Source organism: Gavialis gangeticus, unplaced genomic scaffold, assembly GCF_001723915.1.
Source record: "Gavialis gangeticus isolate Ggan-Ray unplaced genomic scaffold, GavGan_comp1, whole genome shotgun sequence".
Classification (NCBI taxonomy): domain Eukaryota; kingdom Metazoa; phylum Chordata; order Crocodylia; family Gavialidae; genus Gavialis; species Gavialis gangeticus.
In genome coordinates, this window is record NW_017729025.1 from 83399469 (window position 1) to 83421908 (window position 22440).

Consider the following 22440-nt stretch of genomic DNA (forward strand, 5'->3'; position numbering starts at 1 on the left):
CCCAGGCTTTTCTGTTATTATATATTTCTGTTACACCGGTGGATGTGGAGGAAGTGTAAGAGTGGTGGAGCTCCCAGCCAGCGGTCCTCTGTTTAAACACACAGGGCAACAAAACCAGCAAATCTGGCCAGCCCTTAAAGGAACAAACCCCAGTTTGGATGGTGACTATGGTAAGTGATTAATTCTATCTGTGGGAGAATTCCATGTAATAACAGTGAACTGCCTCCTATTACATGAATTAAACTTCCATCAAGTCGTGACAGGTGAGAATGACAAAAGGTGGCACCTATAGGACAATCCCGGTCAGGGTAGTAGCCAGGCCTGGGCATCTACCCCTGATGCGCCCACACATGGACTGGACAGGAAGGAAAGTTTAAGGTCTAACTCAGCATCTGTCTACGAAATCTCCCGAACTCCCACATTCACATTTATGCAGAGGATCATACAGGGAATAGCTCTAAGTTAGAAAAAATTGGAAAACTGGACTGTACCAGTGCTGACCTGATCCAATCCAAAATGTGCCTTTTCCCTGTCTGATTGAGAGGCATGCTTCAGTCTCTGAGTTTCATGCTGTAAATGCGCAAATCACATAAAGCCCTTAACACCAGCGTGAAATCAGCACAAGAGCATCAAAGAACAAGGAACACAGAATAAGTGTCTGCAAGGAACAAAGACTCTTGGGAAAGTTTCCTTCTCCCTTTCAGACCATGGCTGAATTGATTAGCCCTTAAAGAACAAGATGGTACCAACAAAGAAGACTATTAGAAAGAACCCCTCCCACCAGTTCTGAGCTTCTCTGTCACAGGCTCAAGAAAATGCTGCTGCCAACTGACTGTTTTTTTACTGGATTTACGTTTTAAGCGCCTGCAGGATATAAAAAGAGAGATACCAAAACACACAGATTTCTTGCAGCTCAACCCCATCCTTTCTATTTTTGTTTGCCTCTGGGAAGAAGCAATCTTTTACTAGAGTATGACACTGCAAGGCATAGCACACAGTGGCTGCTGGACTCTAAATCCATTCCACTGCTGATTGATAGTTAGAGACCACATGAGAGACAGCACATCACATTATCATTCCCCACAAAATGCAGTCCCTTGTTGAAATACATTATTGTAGGTGCAGAAAAGTGTCCCATTACACCAAAAAAATCTTCAGCCACCACTATCACTGTGCAGCTGGAGATTTTAAGAGGGGAGTAATTTCCCCATTAAAAAAAAAACTCATTGGTATATATGAAGCAAGAAATCAAACCACCCCTCCGGGCCAAACTGTGAGCTAGCCGATATAGCTACACAGGGTGGGAAGGAAGTGTAACATTCTCCCTGTGTCCCCCAAATGGGCTACGGCGCATGGCAAGTCACAACAAAGGGGCACAAGCAACAGTGGATGCTACTTCCCGTTCCATACAAGTGAGCAGGCTGAGACAGGACCCAAGGTAGAGCCTTGTCTCTTCTCTGTCAATGCACCAGCCAGTGTTTGTTGGGGTAAATATGTGGTGCTAGGGAGAGGGCTGACATATCTTGTTTCCATCATGGCACTAGGGGAAAGCACAGACAGAACAGTGATTAACTCATGGCCTAAACCTTATTCTGCTCTGGGTGCCTTAAATTTGTCTTTAAACTCCCACAGTTTTCACTACCCACACTTGGGAGATGGACACAAACATGGGCAGATCTAGAATTTTGAAGAGGGGGGAGCACAAGGTGAGGTACATCATCATATATAGAAACAATATATTTTTCTCCAATTAAAATTAAATTAGAAGCTTTAATAATGTGCCAGGGACCTAGGGCTATATTATTCAGTTTAAGATTGAAGCACAAATAAATATAACCTCATTAGAATGAGTTACAAACACTCTGCAGGCATGAACAATGTGTGTCCCCAGTGGCTGGGGGGTGCAGCAGCGCTGGCGGCAGCAGGGGGCAGGGGAGCACTGACCAGTGGTTAGCAACCATCCACAGATGCCGCCGGCAGTGTCGGTGGCAGCCAGCAGCAATCACTGACCACCTGCAGACACCACTGGCAGTGTCAGCGGTGGGGGTGGGGAATGGTGAGCGGCGATCACCCGCAGGCACCGCTGACCGTGTCGGCCATGCCTTTTTACAGGGGGTGCACCACCATGCTCAGAGAGTGCACGTGCACCCTCTAACATCACCAATGTCTGCAGGGTTGTGAAATAGGAGCTTCATTACCAGGAGCAGCTAACAGACAGCGGAATTGCAGAACAAAGGATAGCTTGATTGGAGAAGATTCAAGACTATTAAAAAGGAGAGGCTTGTTAACATCTGTGGAATGAAGAGTTTAGAAGGGATCCAGTAAGATTATAATGAGCCATGGAGTCAATCAGCTCCCTCAGCACTGCCTGACTAGAAATGCTCCTGCCACTGCCAGGCACTTGGTTTTAAACTTTGAGTGGATCAGGAATCAAAGCAGGATACAAGTGTACCAGTCCATCCCCCACCCCCACCCACCCTGGATACACCCCGGACATGCACTGTGTGAACAATCAAGGTTTCCTTGTTATAGTGGCTCCATTATATCCAGGGAACCTGTCTACGTCAAAACACCTGTGCTTTTAAAATCATGTTTGGACTTTGGCTGGTCATCCACAGTTGGATTTTACCCTTTCAACTATAAATAATCTGCAACTGGGGCTGCAATTAAAAGATTAACTCTGCAAAAGATTCAAATCCATATTTTAAAAGCACGGTGCCTGTGGATAAGATTGTCAAAAGCCCCTATTCTTCTTCCTTTGGTACTCCTCAGTCCTTCCCAGGACAGTGGAGGCTCAAACAATGCAAAAAACTTCATGTTGGTATCTTGTCAGTACCGACCATGGCCCTCAGTGAGACCAGTGGAATTAAGTGCTTTCTTACAGGAGCACATTACAAATTACTGCTGTCTCCATTCCAGCTCCATCAAACAGCATGAACTATCCTGTGTCAGGTGAGAGTCAAGCATTTTGTTAAACACTCATCACTGCAATAGCCAAGCATTTAGTTCAGCATTTAAAAAGAGCAATGCAATACTTATCTAACTTGGTCCATAGACAAAAGAGATTGTTACCACTGGAAGGAGGCAGGCTGTTTTATGAAAAAGGATGTTTGAGAGTTTGCAGCTTCCTCTGTGTAACAACAGCCCTGGCCAAAAGGTACAGCTTGTATTTTGCCGCAAAAGATGAGACCTTGGCTCAGCATGCACTCTTCTGAGAGGGAATGCCATAGCCAAGAACACTCATTATAAATGCACCTGAGGAATTTACCTTGGACTCTGGCAGTCGTAGTATCCCTGCATATTGGTGTACCTTGGGAGGGCTGGGCAGACACTCGTAAATGGAGGAAATTGTGCCCTTGTCCTGGACCACTTGACAGATCAAGACTAGGAATTGAAAGGGAAGCTGAAATTTGATGGAAAGTCAGCATGGATCTTACAGCACTGGTGCCTCCCTGTCAGGAGGCAAGCTGTAGTATGCTGGTCCCAATGAAATAGGGGCCAAGTTAGTGCTGGTAAGGGGGAATCCCAGTCTCTTTGCCATCACTGTGATCTTCCTCAGAGTAGTTCCTCGTCAATCCCAAGAGAGCATCTATCACCACAGTCTTCCTCGCAGCACTAGCTGGAAATCCCACTGGCAGCTATTGCAGAGAAATGCCTTCAACATTGCCAGACAAAACTCCAGCACTGTGCATACCAGTGCCAGCTGAGACTCCCAATGCAGGCTTCCTAACAGCTGTGTCTGTCAATGCCAGCTGGATTCCAGTGCAGTAAAACAATCAAACAAGCATTCAGAGGAGACTAAGAAATTGGAATGCAAGGCTGAACAACATTTCCAGCAGGGGGTTTAACAATTTGACAGCCAAGATTTCAACTTTTCTCTTGCATCATGGCCAGGCACCATGCTGGCATAAGCAGCGTTTGCCTCCAACCATTCACGCACTAAGCAGTTTGTACCTTCTTCTTTTTAAATACTTTTGTTTTTCTTTATACTGCCAAGAATCTGGGCTTAAAATTTAAAGGGATGAAGGCACTATTGCTCTGACTTCTTTTAAAGTTCCAGCCAGCTCTGACTTGAGAGAAGTAAAAGGGGAAGAGGTATATGCATAAACTCCCAATCCAAGGATGTCCAAAAGTATGCAAGAGCATAGAGTTAAGCTTAACTTACTAGAGACTTCCTTGTCTCATCATACGCATTTCAAATCACAAAGGAAAGCAGAGGGCAACAAAGCTAGATACAGCCACTAGAGAGCAGAGGACTTGAGAAAGCAGAAGAGGTCTGCTCTGCAGACAGAGGTGAAGCAAGTTTGGACAAAAGGCTCCAAAAACTTTCAAAATGAAATCACTGCAGAATGATGGTGATTCCCAGTCGTTGGCTTGACCAGAGCAGGGAGTTTCCTCAATTGCACTGAAAAACACTTGCCTCTTTTATGTGACATTCAGTAGCCTGATTTTACCTAGAAGGCCAACCCTAGCAGTTTTAACTGTGTCCTTGCTTTTCCCACTATTAAAGCTGTGTAAATCCCTGTGTGTCCAGATAAAACCATGCCCTGAAGATTAATGTAGTATCATAAATGGCAGTTAGGCAGAACTGGCAGGACATATGGCATGTTACCACTGAGGTGAGTGAAGATGTCATGATTGCTGCTGTCTGCTATCCAGAAGGCACAGCATGCCATGGAGCATGTCAGAAGGCAGCAACAGAAACCCGTGGCTATGTGAAGGGACAAAGAGCTGTTTTTAACCTCTCCACAGGTGTTGTCATTAAAATGTGTTTGAAACTCCATCTCAGTAACAGAGTATTCATGGGAAAATAAAAATGACAGATACATATTTTCAAAAGCAAATAACCAAACATGTTTAAACTTGGAGTTCAGGGAACTGGGTTCGTTCCTATTGTTCTAGGTGGTGCACACCATAATGAGAATGATGTACATTATATATCTGTCAGAAGACCAAAAAGTGCTTTGCAAATGTAATGATTTAGGGTTCACAACACCCTTGTGAGGTAGATGACCTTGTCCCTATTTTAGAGATGGGAAAGCTGAGGCACTAAGGCTGAAAGATTTGCTCCCAGTCACAAAAGAAGCCACAGGCAGACCTGGGAACCAAATCCCAGAATCCTGATTCCTGTTCCTACATTATAGACAGTGGGTGTGTCCATACATACAATTAATGCAAAGCAATAAACTCCAGAGCAGTCTGAGCTGGACTAAACTACTCCTGGGCGCAATGTTTACAGGTGCACCTGGGACAACAGCAATCTGAACTGGAGTAGAGCAGGCCCAGGCTGGCAGGGGGCACAGCGGGTCAGCCCCGGGCTCTGGGTGGCAGCAGGGCTGGCTGGGGCACAAGGGTGCTGAAAATGTAGACTTGTGTGGCTAGGCAGCAGGCAGGAGTCTGCCCCTGGCTGGCTGGACTGACCAGGTGCATTTATCCCCATGGTCAGCATCCACATGTGTGTTTAATTGAAGTAAATTACCCTGGTATAAGATAGTACTGTCCTCAATAGTACTATCTTATGCCAGCATAAATTAGTTTACTGAGGCCTAATGCTGTCACACAATTTTGTCAGTGACATGTTACTCTGCAGCTAATTAGTCTACTTTGCAGTAAAGCGCATGTGTAGACACAGCCAGTAAGTAGTTCTGCCTTCCATTTTACTTGGCCTTGTAGATAATACCAGCAAGGAAAGGCTGATATTAAAGTCTTCCCTGCACATGCTTTGTGGAATACTTTCAGATCAGTACAACTGCAAGAATTAAACATTTTCAAGACTGCCAGTTCCCAGATTCTAGCTTGACTCCTACAATATTTGATGTTTTTCTTAAAGGTCCAGTTCCTGGAGTCATGTAATTTCATGACAGTCACACCCTGCATTTCTAAATGAAGTACCAGGGCCTGCTGAAGCTGCTTTCCCATGGCTCTTTATCCTACCATTTGCATTCTGCAGAGCTCAACACCTAACCAAGGTAAGTTCTGTTCTCTGCTTCTCGTGAACTTCACTTCTTGGTTCTGATGTGTTTGTATGTCCAGTAACTGAGAGGAATATTTAAAGTATTTGTATGTAGTTAACATATTTATAAAAAAAGAAAAAAAATCCAAACCCACAAACTTGACAGCATTTCTCTGTACACTAGAGTCTATAAAACACTTTGTTTACCAAACCTAAGCCAAGGCTCAAAAATATTTGGTTGTCTCTCTGCTAGAAGATAAATCTAATCCTGCCCTGTGTTTCGTGAAAACAGCATCAATCCAATTCCCAGCTGTTTCAACGCATCTTCACTTAGCAGCCTGTCCATGGCTTGAGTCAAAGCCTAAAGCAGCCGCCTATCTCAGCCAATGTCCCTTTCCTTGGGGCTCTATGACGTAGGGTACATTTGCTGTTTCTCTGTATTGATTTAAAAACTAAAGCCAATTATAACGATAGGGGCAAAAATCCAGAATTCTCTGTCCACTGAAGTTAATGGGAGTCTTGCTATTGACTTCTATGGAAGGAAGGTTTAATTTTTTTGGGGGGGGTTTAATATTCTTGATGACATTAAAACTGATTGTGGGAAATTAGTGCACCTGTCAGCAAGTTCCGTATTTGGACTGTGTTTCCCCAAAATGGAATGGAAGAGAAAGGAGAAATCATTAGCTGATTAAACAGTGGGAGAATTTGTTCCTGAAAAAGAACTGCACCTCTTCCCCATACTACTGCCAGGATTTTGATGAATGTGAATATACGTACGTTATATGTAAATATGTATATACATAGATTTTTTTTGCTTTCATTTTCATAATCTGTTAGATGTCAGAGCTCTGTATAGAATCATGTAACAGGGACCCTGCCCCATTACTAAGAAAAGGGAGCAAACCCCCGGGGCCTGCTGGTCAGTCAAGCCCCCAGGTACAGACTTAAGGGTGGAAAAGACTCTAGTAAATACTTAGCACAGAGCCAGCAGTGACAGCAACATCAGCATCCAGGAGCTTGCATAGAAACAGTGCATGGCCCAGCAGCAAAGGGCCTCCCTGAGACTGCTCCAGCAAACCAAATCAGAAAGCACCTGTGGGAGCTCAGGGAGGCAGGTGACCAACAGGGGTCGGGGCTAGTAAGTCATATAAACACAGGCCCTGAGCCAGAGGAGGGCAGTCTGGCCCTGGAGACCAAAGAGGAAAAAGCCCTACAGAAGACTGCCTGCTTGGGAAGCCAGAGAAACGTCCTACTTTCCCAGGAAGAGGCTATTAAGGAGCTGACGTTTGGCTGAGAAGCAGATGCAGTTCAGACAGAGGATTTCAGACAGCTAATGTGCTGGGGAGTTAAGTTGGAGCCAGTGGGCTAGAGCCTAGAGCAGAGAAGAGTTCAGGACCAGAGGGCCCAGAGCCAGGCGGAGGCAGAGCCCAAGGATGGCTGGGACAGGGCTGGGACCCGAAAGCCAGGTCTAATGCAGTGGGACTAGACTATGGGAACCAAAAAGAGATAAAGGGGGCTGAGGCAGAAAAGGCCAAGTCCTGACAAGGATATGAAGTGGTCTGGTGTCAGGTTTAGGGCCAAGTGCACCAAAAGATGTAATGAGCCTGTAACAGGGGGCCTGCTCGGGGCTAACTTCCCAGTGATCCACCCACCTGTTTCTGAGCTAATCACCCACCTTCTCTCCTGCCACACCTTGTTGTTAATTATTTAATTGATCTTAATAAAGCGTGAGGCTGCCCATTTCTTGTTCTGATGCCAGGGGGAGCTATCTGCGGCTCTGTTCCTCCCCTACACTGCAGCCCAAGCTTCACAGGTGGCATCCAGATGTTCTCAACAGTCACCGGCCCCACACTGGGCCCCCTAATCCTAATGTTGAACCCCTCTATGATCCCTCCGTTCCGGTGGCCTAATCCACCTTCATCCTGGGCAGCATAGCTCCCTGAACCGCTTCCCCTTCGGGTGTGGTCCCCCCGGGACCTTTGGCTCACTAGTCCTGGCCCACCTCCAGGCCAGTTGGAACCCCAGGCCCTCGGCTCTTGGGTGTTCCTCATGGTGGGCCCCTGGCCCTTCGGCCCTTCTGGTCCTGGCCCCAGCATGGACCAGTCAGGGGAAGTCCAGACAGGTGTGAGTCTATGGCCTCACTCTTTCTCCGGGGGTCCACCCTCCAGACCCTACAAAGGGGTGACCCACCCAGTTGTGAGGGCTAGGGGGTAAGGTGCCCCGACCCACCTTTCACCGGGGTGGTAACTGGCCTGGTATTTCCTGGGGGCTCCTGCACCACTGAGAGCCCCACCAGGCCACCCACTTCCGGCAGGGTGCAGTTTTAGGTCACGCCCAGGACCAGGAGCCTCCTGACCGTCCCCTACAGCTCCTGCCCTTACCTCCAGATGATACCAGCAGCCCTCCGGCCAGGCAATGCTGTTGCCTGACCCCCAGCAGCAGAACTGCTGTGTTTATATGGGCAGCCCCAGATCCAAAATGGAAGCCCTCATCAGGCACCTGGCGGCTGCTAGCTCCAGACCCTTAAAGTGGCAGGTACAACCAGTGCCCTGCCACAGAGCCCATGAGCCAGAGAGTGAGACCAGGTTTGGAAAGCCCAGAGGCAGCCTCCTTTTCTTTAAAGGATTATAACATTAAGGTGTACCAGGAGAGGAAAGGAGAGAGTGACCAAGTCAGGCAGACCAAGCAAGGGCTAAGAAGCCAGCAGGGGGCATCAGTGGCACCCCCTGAGACAAGCACCTTGTTACAGACCTGAATCAGAAGTCACAAATTTCACTAGAGACTACTCATGGGGAACTTCTGGTTGGAACCACAAGACAGTCTTGGAAATCCCATAAGGAAGCCCATATTAAAGACATGTCCAACCATTTGTGCAGACTCCAGAGGTTTTAAGTAGTTCCAGTAAATGACCAAGAAGTATCTGAATGCTTGAGAGCTTAACTACACTTTGGCTGAACTTTAAACTTCAAATTTACTCACCACCAGTCTCATGAGCCCTCAGAAATGAAATGAAGAGTCTTCAATTCTACATTTTAAGCTCTACGTTATCTGATATAAAATGTCCTACAATGTAGTTGGAAATGGCAAGCACTGGAAGCCTCATTTCTTTTCTTGTTTCTCCTGCTCAGTTCTCTGTGACAGTCACAAAATAGTACTGTCCCTTCAATAATTAACTATAATTAATAATTAACACTATCTAGCAGTAATGGATGTAACGCATATGGCAAATGCACTGAAACAGGAATAAATGCTACTCCTACTGAAGATTAAAACCCAGCATTTAACTAAAGTTGTCCTAAAAATGTTACTTAAAATCAATATTCGGTTAATTTTACAACAAGTGATAGCTGGTACAGTCACAAATGATGGTGAAATCAGTGTAGGTGATGTAGTAAGGTGGATGGAACCTATAATAATCATTTTAGCACATTCCCAGCAAGATAAATGTCCAACTGACTCTTAAAAGAGTCTAGAGTAAGTGCTTGCACCACATCTGGGGGGAGTCTGTTCCAGGCCTTGGGGGCTCAGACAGTAAAGAAGTTCTTCCTTATGTCCAGCCTGAAACGGTCTTGGAGGAGTTTGTGACCATTTGACCTTGTCATCCCATGAGGCACTCTGGTGAACAGGCGTTCCCCCAGATCCTGATGCACACCCCTTATATACTTATAGGCAGCCACCAGGTCCCCCCCGAGCTTGTACTTTTCCAGGCTGAAGAGTCCCATAGCTCTCAGCCTCTCATCATAAGGCCTGTTTTCCTGCCCTCTGATCACACACGTGGCTTTCCTCTGGACTTGAGATCTCAAGCTTCTCCACATCCCTTTAAAATTGTGGAGCCCAGAATTGGATTCAGTACTCCAGCTGTGGCCTCACCAAGGATGAGGAGGATGACATCCTGAGATTTGCTAGAGAAGCATCTATGGATGCAAGCCAGAGTTTTGCTCTCTTTGCTGGCTGCAACATCACATTGGTGGCTCATATTAATCTTGTAGTCAATCATGACCCCCAAGTCCCTTTCAGCTGTGGTGCTAGAAAGTGTAGCACTGCCGAGCCTACAAGCATGCTGCGGTTTTTTCTTCCTAAGGTAGAGTACCTTGCATTTTTTGATGTTGAAGGCCATCAGGTTTTTGGCCACCCATTTTCCGAGCTTGTCAAGGTCAGCCTGGATGACCATCCTGTCCTTCGGTGTGGACGCTTTACCCCAAAGTTTGGTGTCAGGTTGAAAAGGTAAAATTTGCACTGCTGGCACAGTGACGGGACCAGATTAGGAAAGTGAGATCAGAGCTAGGGGAAGTGGACTGGAGCAGACTGTGAGTATGGTTCTATAACCCCTGGTCTGTCAAGGCCTACTGCTTTGCTGTCCCCAGTCAAGGCTGGTGGGAGCCTCAGCTGGAACCAGGAGACCAGGGATCTCATACCATCTCCCCTACTGGAATTGAGAGACCAGATGTGGAGAAGTATTTGGGAATTGGAGGCTGGAGAGGTGGGGGTTCAGGAGGAGAGTGAGGACACATAGGGCTCACAGTCTCTCAGTTCCATGAGGGGCACGCTGGAAAAGTGGAGGTGGATCAGACAGGAGGGCACTCCTCACTGATATAGTGCCCTGCTTTCCCCCCGGGGAAAGGGAGAGCTGAGCACTATGGGATGCTGGACTTGGGAGTCCCCTATTGCACTACATATGTAACATGAAGCCCCTTTTTCCTTCAGAATCCCTTTTAGAAAGCTTCAAAGGACCTGTATGTCTGTATGGCTCAGCCTTTGAAGGGCAGCTTCAAGTGTTGTGTAGATCCATACCTTGAGAAAGGTAAGCAGGTTGGGAATTATAGTTAGACAGTTCTTATTGTCACTGTTTAAAATGAAGTCTTGTGTAAGCATGAGATTGTCTCATGATTTTGTTGAGAATGTTTGCGTACCTTAATTTTGTGTTTCCATCCTTTTGGACTTTTTTTTGTATTGTGCTTGGTTTTAACCTCAGTTTTTAATTTCCTAAAATGTCAGTATTTGCAGGTTACTTTATTGTTTTCACGTGATGATATCCTTTAGTTTTCCCCCTAGCTGACTTAATACATATGTGCTATTTTCACTTTAGCTTTACCGACTTCTTATTTGGAACTTCCCTTTGTTTGCATATCAAAGCTTGAGTATCAAAATGGCACAAAACCTTGCTGGTTTGTAGAGTTAGAATCTACATCTCTGCATTTGTAATGTATTTAAAGTGTGTAATTCGCAACAGGAACACTTTCATGGTTTATAAATACTTTGAGATTTGCTTTATATGTGTTATAAGTGCTGCATGATTGTGGCTTATAACCACCACAGGAACCTGGACAGTATTTAAAATCTCTGATCTAAGCTTCCCTTAACCCCATGACAATTACTAATTCAGCCATGGATGTTAAGAAATCAGTAGACATTCTGAAGTGTGCAAAAAAATCATAGAAAATTAGTGTTGGAAGGAACCTCAGGAGTCCAACCCCCTGCTCAAAGCAGGACCATCTTCAACTAAATCTTTCCAGCCAGGGCTTTGTCAAGCCAGACCTTAACAACCTCCAAGGATGGAGATTCCACTATCTGTCTAGGTAACTTTTTCCAATGCTTCACCACCCTCCTAGAAAGTTTTTCCTAATATCCAACTAAAACCTCCCTTGCTGCAACTTGAGACCATTGCTCCTTGTTCTGTCATCTGTTATCACTGAGAACAGTCTAGCTCCATCCTGTTTGGAACCCCCATTCAGGTAGTTAAAGGCTGCTATCAAATCCTCCCTCAGTCTTCTCTTCTGCAGACTAAATAAACACAGTTCCCTCAGCCTCTCATAAGTCATATTCCCTAGCCCCCAAAACCATTTTCATTGCTCTCCGCTGGACTTCAAACTCGTTCCAAACATCCTTTCTACAGTGGGAGGCCCAAAACAGAACACAGTACTCTGGGTATGGCCTCACCAGAGCAGAACAGAGGGGAATAATTACTTCCCTCGATCTGCTTGCAGTGCTCCTACTAATGCATGCATTATACTAACCAAACTCCCTAAAGTCCACAATGCTGTCTGTTCCTTCAAAGTCCATTAGATGTTTGGCAGGCATTACATTTCTGGATGAATTGGACAAGCAGTTATGAACTTCCTCATTGTGAACTAAAACATTTAAGACACTCAAATTTAAGAAAGATAATCTTGAACATTAGAAACCAGCAAAGATCCAAGATTATCAGAAGCATTTCAAACTTACCTAACCAACTTTTAACTAACAAGCGAACAAAAAGTGGTGGAAGACTTTTCCACACGAGTTCTCATTTTTCCAAGTGTGATATCTGTGGAATGTTTGCCATTTTACCTAAAAAAAAACAAGAACAAAAACAAACCCTTTGCATCTCCAACCAGAGGCCCTACCAAGTCTTCACTAGTAGAGACAGAGGATATTTGATTGATCCTCACTCCCCTGCCTCCATGCTTAGCACCTTTTTTTTGTGTGTGTCCTGAAATTGAGTGAAAAGTCATCTTTGCAAGATACACTGGCTATTTAGGTGGATTTAAAATGTTTAAGTGCAATAAAAATTCAGGTCTTGAGTACCCTGCACAGCTATAATTAATTCAGTTCCTTTGATCACACACATTCACTTAGCCTTTCTTTCCCATTTTTCCCTTATTCTTAGAAAAGTACTGTCTTTTTTAATATACTGCTTATTTTCTTTGCTTGTGGGGTAGAGGACAGATTTTCCACTATCCTATTCCTGTTTTCCAAGAGAATGTTGAAAACAAATTTGCTGTGCAATTTTTTCCTGTAATGGAATGCACGTCTGTCACTAGTCTTGGGACCTGGAAAAATATGCAGTTAATCTTAATGAAAAAGAACTAAAAAATTTCTTATATTTTGGCTCCAGGGCCCCCTCTACACATTCCACGTATTGCACAATTTTGTGGTTAACTGCACAATTAACTGAGATCAGGTACACATGCAAAGTACCTATCACAATATAAAAAGATACAGCCAGCTCTAAAGTTAAACCTTGAAAATGTGTACTAACTTTAGAGCTGGTTGCTATCCAGGTTTAATTTGCCCATGTCGCAGGGTCTCCCCTGCGGATGGGAGCTACATCATCTGACCAGGCTTCCAGCTGCAGGGGTGAACCATGCCCAGCTGGGGCTGGGAATCTTGCCACCAAGGGGAATCTCAGCCCCAGCAGCACCCAGCAGTTGTGGACTGGGCCCTGCATCAGGCTGTACATTGCAGGACCCCAGCAGGGCCCCACATTGCTAGGACCCAGGGTCCCACAGCTGCAGATGCTGGGTCCTGGCAGCCATGGGTTACACTACAATTTCCCAGCTGCAGGGGTTCATGGGGTGCCCCCATGGCTGGGAGATTACATCTACTACAGTCTCCTAGCCAAAGGTGCCTGAAATGCCCTGGGACTGCAAGACCACAGTAGGTGTGATCTCCCAGCTGTAGGGGTACTCCACATACCTCCAGGGCTGGGAGATTGCAGCAGCTGCATCTCCCAGCTGTGGGGGTGCATGGGATGTGCCCACAACTGGGAGCCCCTCAGTTTAGGAGGCTCCCAACTGTAGGAGCTTGCTTCTTGCTGTTGCAGGGGGATCCTGATCCTAGGCTCCCCCTGCACCAGCAATAAGGTGGTATGTTGGGATCTATTGTGCAATCGTACAATCATGCTCCTGCCAGGGAAAAAGGCGTGATTGTGTGCATCATGTATTAGATCCTACAACACCTTTACCTGCACATGTAGAGGGGCCCTAAGAATAAGGAAAATGTTTCTAGTTATCAACAATATATTGACTGATCAGCAACCTAGGTAGCTGTATTAGGGGGTGTTCCCAGGGCCAGTTAGATGTTGGCCCGCCCACCTGTTTCTGGGCTGACCACCCACCTCTCTCATTTGCCACATCTTGATACAAAATTATGGTGTTAATTAGACAGGAGGCTGCCCATTCCCAGCCCTGATGCCAGGGGGCGTTACCTGCAGCTCCAAACCTCTCCTACACCGCAGCCCATGCCTCACAGATAACATTTCAGTTCTTAACATCTGCAGCCCCACATTGGGCCCCATAACCCTCCAGTCGGGACCCTTCCAATCAGGTGGCCTGCCCCACCCTAATTCTGAGCTGCCTAGCTCTCTGAACTCTTCCCCCTCTCAGGTGTGGCTCCCCGCCCCCAGGACCTTTAGCCACACAAGCCCTGGCCTCACCTCCAAGGCCAGTTGTAACCCAAGGCCCTTGACTCTGGGCATCCCTCAGTGGGCCCCTGGTCTCAGCTCTTCTGGTCCTGGCCCCAGTATTGACCATTCAAGGGTGCCTCAAGTCAGGCTTCTGAGCATCTAGCCCACTCTCTCAAACAGGTCCACCTTCTTGGCTCTACTATCGGGTTACCCACCCGGTTGTGGTGGCTGGGGTTATTAAGGTGCCCCGACCCACCTTTTAGTGGGGTGGTAACTGGCCTGGCATTTCCTGGGGGCTCCCATGCCACTAGGATCCCCACCAGGCCACCCATCCTTGGCAGGGTGCAGTTTGAGGTTGTGCCCAGGACCAAGAGCCTCCTAGCCATCCCTATAAGCTCTTACCCTTACCTCCTGGTTGTTTCTGCTGCAGCTCAGCCAGGCAGTGTTTGTGCCTGCACTGGCAGCAGCAGACTGCAGCCTTTATATACTAAGTTCTCAAAATGGCTGCCACCATCAGGCACCTGCTGGATGCCTGATCCAGCCCAACAGTGCCCTGCCGCAGTAGCCTATGGACCACCAAGTAATTTATGTTAGCCATTTTTAGGTAAAATGGCAGGGGGCTGGACTTGATGATCTTCCAGCCCTAATGTATATGAAATCTATTAAATAATTTGTATGGTATGCAGAAGTAGGCAGTGTGTGTATAGAGAAGCTGACACCTTAAACTCCACATACTGTCATGCAGTCTCGTTCCCTGTATCTTCATACAGGCATTGTATGGTGGGAGGGTTCACATTATTTCCAAGGTGGTGGGGACGGGGTGAGGTGACAGCCCACATGGCGTGCATCCCCTGTGGCATGCAACATGCCCAGTGTACATCCTGGCATCTGCAACCAGTTCAATGCACACCCCCGGCCTTCTGAAGTTGGACAGTTCTGTCAAACATCATTCCCAGCTGAAATGCTACAGAATAAGGAATTTGAGTTACTGCCAACTTTATATCTGTGGTGCTCATAACAGATATGGATATGTATGGAAAATGCACAACCTAAGTTGGGATATGTAGGCTTCAAGAGGTACTTCCTGTAATCTGTATTTCCATATTTCCCCATTTTTTATAAATTGTAATTTTCTGATTTTTTTTCTTAATTCCAGTTTTTTTAACATGATCACTGACTAGCTGATCAACAATTTTTCATCCAGATTTTTCAGTGAAGTTAGGGAAGCTATTAACCAAAGTGTCTGTGAACGAGTTTCTTGTTTTTCCATTAGTTTTAGCCTAAAAAGAAAACATAGATTCATAACTCTACCTCCTTTACAGGGTCTAATTTAGCTTAAGAATTCATATAGAGCTAAAATCACCCTTTCTCTGTTATCCTAGTGTCTATTGTAGAGCTTCCTTCTCTGTCTACAGTTTATTGAATAACTAGCTCCACTTCTCTTTATTCTACATTAATCCAATTTTGTTTCTCTCTCTGTCAACCCACTGCTTAGTGTGGGTCTGATTATATACACTGTTAAGGCTGGGCTCTTCCACCAGCCCTGGTGATTTAGTGAGGCAAAATGCTCATTTTGGATTTCATGGAGCGTGACTGTTCTATCACCTATTAGGGAGGTGCACTCCATTCTGGGTTCATCTGTTTCACTAGCGACCAAAGAGGGTTCACTCATCTTTGTCTCATTTGCAAAAGCTTCTGCTCCAGGGTTAAGAGTATAACGGACCCCCGTGCACAGGGTCTGAGGGAACAAAATAAAGCTGCACTCTCTCCCCTTGTGCACACATAAAAGGTCCTGACAACAATTTGGCAGTCGGGTTCTTCACTGCCCTGCAGCATGCACAGCTCTGCTATCAGACCTGTCACCTAATCCTCCTAATCCTCTGTCACCTGCAGCCCTGCTGCCATACCTGCTGCCACTCATCTCTCATTAGAGCTCTCAAGTCTCTGCCTTCCCATTCAGGCCTGCTGTTATACCTGCCACTGGTCCCACTGAATGCATGGATTCCTTTCCGTTTTCATTTCTAAGCCCAACAGGTTCCATCATGTGAACTGACAGAAAGCCTAAAGCAGCAACAATGTGGGATATGTTCCAGGAGGAGGGAAGGGTCAGGGAGAGGAACAAATAGAGGAAGAACAGGAGGGAGAACAATTTCCAGAGAAGTAACTGATACTCAGATACAGGAAAGGGCAATGAGCCTGATCTAATTAATTAATTAACTTATTTTTCTGCTCCGATTGAAGCACTTGCACAAAAATCATGCCTGCTCTTGCAACTAAATACCTTGAGCAATATTCAGCTGGTGTGTATGTGTGTTACTCTGTTCACATCAACCTAGCCTTGACTTCCCTCTCCATTCATTTCTGATTCCAGGAGGCCTGTCTGTCTCCCCACAGTGATGTTTCTCTCTCTCTTTTAAAAAACATCTTTAAAAAAGTGCAAGTGGTCTGTGTTCCTATTCTTGTTTTCCTGAGGACCTGAAAAAGCGTTGCTGTGATCCAGCATTGAGTTACAAATTGGGAGACCAGCCGCTAATATAATTAATCTTAGGACAAGCTCTTCCGCCCAAAATATTGTTTAAGGTTTTGTCCAAGGCAGAGCTCAGAGTGCACAATCAGAGATACAATCAGGCAAATGAGCCATCTTTTCAATTCACCAACGTTAAAAACAAGGCTCACATTGACCTAACATGACCACTTTTAACAAGCATCAGCAAACTGTAAAGTACAAAATTCATGCTAATTTGAGGGTAAACTGAGGGTATCAAACATTAGGCTCACAAGATGAAACCAGCTTGCAAAACTTTTCTGGGGCTTCCAGAGGGGCTGGAGTCTGCCACTAATTTATCAGCTATGGAGCCCTGCTGGGCATGTGCATGGGCAGCAGGATGGGGCTGCAAATGGCAGTGCTAACCGCTGCTTACCATGCTGCCACCGCTGGATGCAGCCCATGAGGTTCCCTGAAGTCTGGAGGCAGCGAGGGTGTGCAGGTAAGTTTGACCCCACCCCCCACTCTAACTAAATGTTTTGTCTAACCCAACACTAAACTCTTTCTTTTGGATCTGAGCACTCAAGGCTTTCAATTTCCAGCTTTCCTCCCACTCAATGCAAATCATTTGGCAAAACCAAGACAGATTCCCAAAATATTTCACTGTCACCAAACCTTCATTTTTTGCCAACAGTTTTGGCTGACAAATCTCACCCACACACAGCACGTAACGCATACCAGTATACACACACTGTATAATTCTGCTCATGTACAAACAACTCACAGATCTCTGCACTTTCATACAGATGCAGGATGCAGTTAGGGTGTGTTGTTTGTTGTGCCATTGGACTGGGACATCATTTGCCTTGAATCTCCCAATTTCTAATTGAGTCCCAAGACCCATATGGTAGCAATGAAATGAAGACAGGAGGACAGACAGATAGTCTTTACCTCCTGCAGTTATTGAGACAGCATGTATCCTCAGGGAGAAGATGGTCTTTAAAGTAACAGTGCACATGACCTTTTACTTGTTCCATACGTCTTCCAGTCTTGACTTGCGTGATGTTCCCTTGGTGCATGAAACTGAATGGGAATTTCTTTCCACTCCTTCCCAAGTTTTTCCAAATAACAGAATTTCTGTCTAGGTCTAGCTAGCCTGACCTTTTCTACTGCACTTCAGAGGCACCATAGCCTCCCCAGTGTTTTTGCCTAACAAGTCTATCCATTCCCACTTTAGGGGGTGTCCTTAATCTCCATCAACTCCCTGATTTCCAATTGTGTAGTAGTGCCTGATACCAAGAACCTCAGGATGGGCACTGTACCTGCAGATATACTGTCTTCTTACAGTAAGAGAGCTTGGATCCTCCTCCTGCAGGGTGTTTTGCAGGATCTCTTATTGGAGCTATCCTGGCCATAAATATATGTCACAAAACTACTTCCCTATCTTTGTGAGAGGCAGCACAGAGACTGCCATGACAGAGCTGATAAAAAGAAGCCTGTTCCATAATAAGCTAAACAAGGAGGTGGCTCCTTTCCCCATTCCAGTCATAGCATATTTACCTTGGTTATAAATATCTGAACAAACTACCATGGAGCAAAAGAAGGTGGGGCTTTACCATGCATCAGTTGTTCCAGTCACTGCCCAAGTGCACACTCTTACCCTGTAGGAAGTGCCCTCTCACTAAACTGCTATGATTTGTCTTACACTTAGCAGTAGCTGAGTATGGTAAAGACCTTCCACTTCTGAGCTAATAGTAAATTATTCCTATGTCCCTCTCTTTCTAAGGGAAGAAAAGGGATGCCTAAGCATCTAGGCAAGGGACAGACATTCAAAAAGCCTGAGCTTGAATTGATTCAATCTTTGCAGGTTAGTCTAACCTGCTAGGCTAAATCAGTTTTGTAACAAGACACACTGCGCAGAAAAGCAGGCACATGCCTGCAGTGTTGCATGCCAAAAGCTGCAGGGCACTAGAGCAGCCCTCCCATCCCTTCCACAGAACTGAGCTGAGGGCGGACCTGGCCAGACCGCAGCAGGATGCTTTGATTACCCCAGCAGGGAATTGATAACAGTGTTTATCACCCCTAACTCAGTATTTATTACCCCATTAAGAAAACAACAGAGGGACATTATCAGCTACCTGTTGATTCAGTACAGACCTTAGCCAGCATGTATGTGGTCTGGTAGCTAATACACAGACACCTCCTCAGCAAGGCAGAGGGGAAGGGGGAATTCCTGCTGTGCAGGGAGTGGTGAGGGAGCTGGAGCATGTGCTGGAGCTGCAGCCAGCTAGAGAGGCCAGCCCTGCTGTGGAGCAGAGAGCCCTGCTAGCTCAGAGAGCATGCTGGGATGCTGGGGGTGTCTGGTTTAGCTTAGACCAGCAAAGGGTCTGGGACAGACATTGCTTAAGCTGGTTTGAGCCAAATCAGTTAAGTATGATACTAAATTCAACCAGGTTTATCTCAAACCATTTTCAAACTGATTTATGTGCACTGAACATTTGTTCTGTTACAGGTTTAAACCAGTTTCTGATCACTTAAGCCAGTTTATGTGTAATGTCTGTCCCTACCCCTAGACACTGCTGATGCTAAGGAAAGGACTTGTCTACATGAGAAAATTGCAGTCTACTTAACTAAAACAAGGCACTCAACCTGAAATGTGTTCACGTACATTTGCTAAGCAATTCTGAACTAACCTGGTTTAAATGTACACTGTAGAACAAACCAGGGCAATCCTCTCATGTAGGCAAACCTAAAAAAGGAGAATGTAAATCTCTTTGGCTCCTGGGAGTAGAAGGTTACAGAGTGAACACAGACTGACAGAAGATGCCTGAATACAGTACTTTGTGACACCCAATATTGTTCTAATGTTTCATAAGTCAGTACATAACTGGACAGACTGCTCATCTATATATCCCTGAAAAATGTCTCTTGTCTTAGATTTTCCATGAGCAATCCCCATCCCATAAGAATTTTCATTGCAAATATTAGAACAGTTTGAAAATAGGAATTTGAATTGTTTCCAGCATCTTTAACTATACCCAATAAGCAAGCATTCCTTCTGTCCTAAAGCCACTGTGTGTTGGATGGTATGATCATGGCCCAGTGGTTTGCTATAAAGGAGAGATTCTGAGTCTTCAGTTTGAGCTGTCTGAGAAGTACAACAACTGCTCAACAATTGTACAACAACTGCTCGATAAAAATCCAGGAGGGAACCTGTTAACATGCAAACACATGACACTGATGATGAAAAAATGAGATTGTTTTCATAACAAACACCCTATTTGTTTTTACCATGGTGGTGTTTTAAGTACCCCTCGGAGGGACAAAAAACAGAATTTCTACAGGGCTGGCTAATGCAGCTCCATATCAGCTCCTGGTCTGACACTTTCTTCCCCCACCTTTCTGGGCTTTTCTGTAGTTTTCTGGTTGTCTTTGTACATTTGTGTTTTTACCCCCCACAAGCCTCAATTGCTGCCCAGCAAATAACATAATTTGAAAAAATGTAAACCATCACAAGAAAGGGATACTGAAATGGCCAATCTAAGGCAGTACTCATAAGAACAAGTATTTCAGCCAGGGAGACACAAAAAAGAAATATGGACCTGGAATGCTGTTCACTGCCAGGGATCAGGCCAGTTAAATAAAGTAGGAAAAAGCCGCTAGGGTGGCTGCTTTAACAGAAATTGACTGCAACAATTCCCTGACCCCTGGCCAAATAGGCCTTAAAAGAACTGGCTTAGCCAGCAAAGCAAATCAGCCCTTTTTAAAGGATAGGACAGCAGCTATGGGGTTAAACAACTGTGTCTAAATCTTTTCTTGTATGGTTAAGAATGTTTTGCTGCATGGTACCACAGAGATTGTAAAATGAATGTTTATTTTCCTTCAGCTTCTTATTTGCACCCTCTAAAACACACTCATCTCTTTCTAATGCAGCCATGCTCTGGACTGCAGTCCTAGAGAACCAACATGTGTTGTAAGAAAAGTTAGATGTAATCTCACATGCAAATTCTAATCATACCACCAAAAGCTAGCACTGAAATTACACTTGGTGACTCTTGATCAGATCCTGAGCAACCGCAAAAATTGGGGCTCCCAAAAGTCTAGGCAAAACACACCCACTCAGCTTACATGGGATAGACTTCTCTTGTGACAACTTAATATAAAGCAGTGTCCTCACAGTGGGAACATCAGTGCACAAACCGCCAAGTACAAAGAACTCTGGATTGGGCCATCACTTCACAAGCAAAATTCCCTATTCAAGTAAGTGATTAAATCTGCCTAAAAAATTAGATTCAAGCTTGCCCAAAAGAACTAGGAATATACATTCTTTCAGCATTTGGCCAGAGATGGAGGAAACCTAACTGCTCCCTGCAGCAGCGAAACACAGCTCCCCCAATGGAAGTCATATTAGGCATCAGGCAGAAAGACAAAAATCTTTAAGTAAATGTTAAAATTAGAATTGTTACATAGCCTGGTAGAGATCTTAGCCAAAGGGACAAGATGTTGTCACTTACTTAATTTCTGGCTGTAGTACTGAAACCTCAGCACTGTATGAAGTTGAGCGTGTCTTGGCAGAGACTCTTAGTGCCTTTTCCTTTCTGGCTCCTGTGACCTGCTGAAAGTATGCCCCAGTCCTGCCTCCCTTTGCCTCACTGCTCCCTGTCTGAACCATTCCTACTTCCCAACTTTTCTCCATTACTGCAGTTTCTCTCCACATGCCTCCTTTCTCTCCCAGCCTACTGTTATTTCATTCCTCTTACTGCAGGTCAAAACCAAGGCTGACCATAACAAATAGTGATGAAAAGGCTCCCTTCAAAAATCAGCCTGAACACCACTCCCTGAGTGAGAAGTGTTAACTCTGCCTACCAGAACTGTAATATCTTTCCTCACCCACATAAACTATGAACCTAACCTCTCTTCCCCCCACCAAGCATCTTCTATAAGATGTTCCCTCTCCTACAAACCATCTCCTCTACTTCCATCCTAAAAGTATCCACTATCTCCCCTTCATCAGCCCAAAAGATTCTCTTTGTTCCCTCTAGACAGAGACAAAGAAAGCAATTTATTATAGGACCTAAGTAGGATTGAAGTGTTACTGTCTATTTCATTTAAATCTTTGGAGAACACCAGTCTGTTTCTAGATAAAGCCCTCACTCAGCAACAACCCTCCTAAAACTACAAATCACCCCAGAATTTAGTGAACAAAATCCATTCAACATCAGAAGTAGTCTTCTAAAGTTAGAACAGCTCTGTGTGCTTGATACCCCCATCCCTCATTTTTTTACTGTATATTTTTTAAGGGGAAAAGGAAAATGAGAAAAATAAATAACTCTGTGTCTCTTGGTGTAAGAGGAACTGTGCCACAAGGAGGTGAAAAATAAGTTACTTACCCAGCATGGTGATCCACAGGAACACCTGGGCAGGACTGAACAGATGTGATAGACAATCCATGACTTTGCTGGGTCCTTGATGCTTCTTGCTCTGTGTGCTTCTTCCAGCGCTGACCTCTCTTTTTCTCTCTGGCTCTGCAAAAGCACTGATGTTAACGCTTGGACTCTTGCTGGCTTATAGAAGAATTCCCACCTCCTGCTCAGGGAGGCTCTCATGGGTCCTAAAACCCTCACTGTTCCTGTCTCCTCCCTGCCCCCCTCCCACCTGGTACATTCAGCTACAGAGAGATCAGCAGATCCAAGAAGCAGAAATTGTATCAGTTATTAAAACATCGATCTAAACATTTTTAAAACTTTAGTATTCAACTGGAAGTGCTGAGTTCAGCATCTTATTAGGTATCTTCCTTTCTTTGTCTCTCTCATCCTGCAGCTGCTTTGATGCAACTTC

The 22440-nt window shown here is 45.3% G+C and overlaps 1 protein-coding gene across 1 annotated transcript in view; it reads right to left on the reverse strand.

Annotated features, from left to right (window-relative positions):
- Positions 1–22112, reverse strand: part of LTK (leukocyte receptor tyrosine kinase) — a 200232-nt gene extending 178120 nt beyond the window's left edge. The window contains exon 1 of the mRNA XM_019519044.1: positions 21993–22112. Coding sequence (XP_019374589.1) covers positions 21993–22053 — 61 coding nt within the window. The 5' untranslated portion in view covers positions 22054–22112. The remainder of the gene's footprint in view (positions 1–21992) is intronic.
- Between the last annotated feature and the right edge of the window lie 328 nt (positions 22113–22440).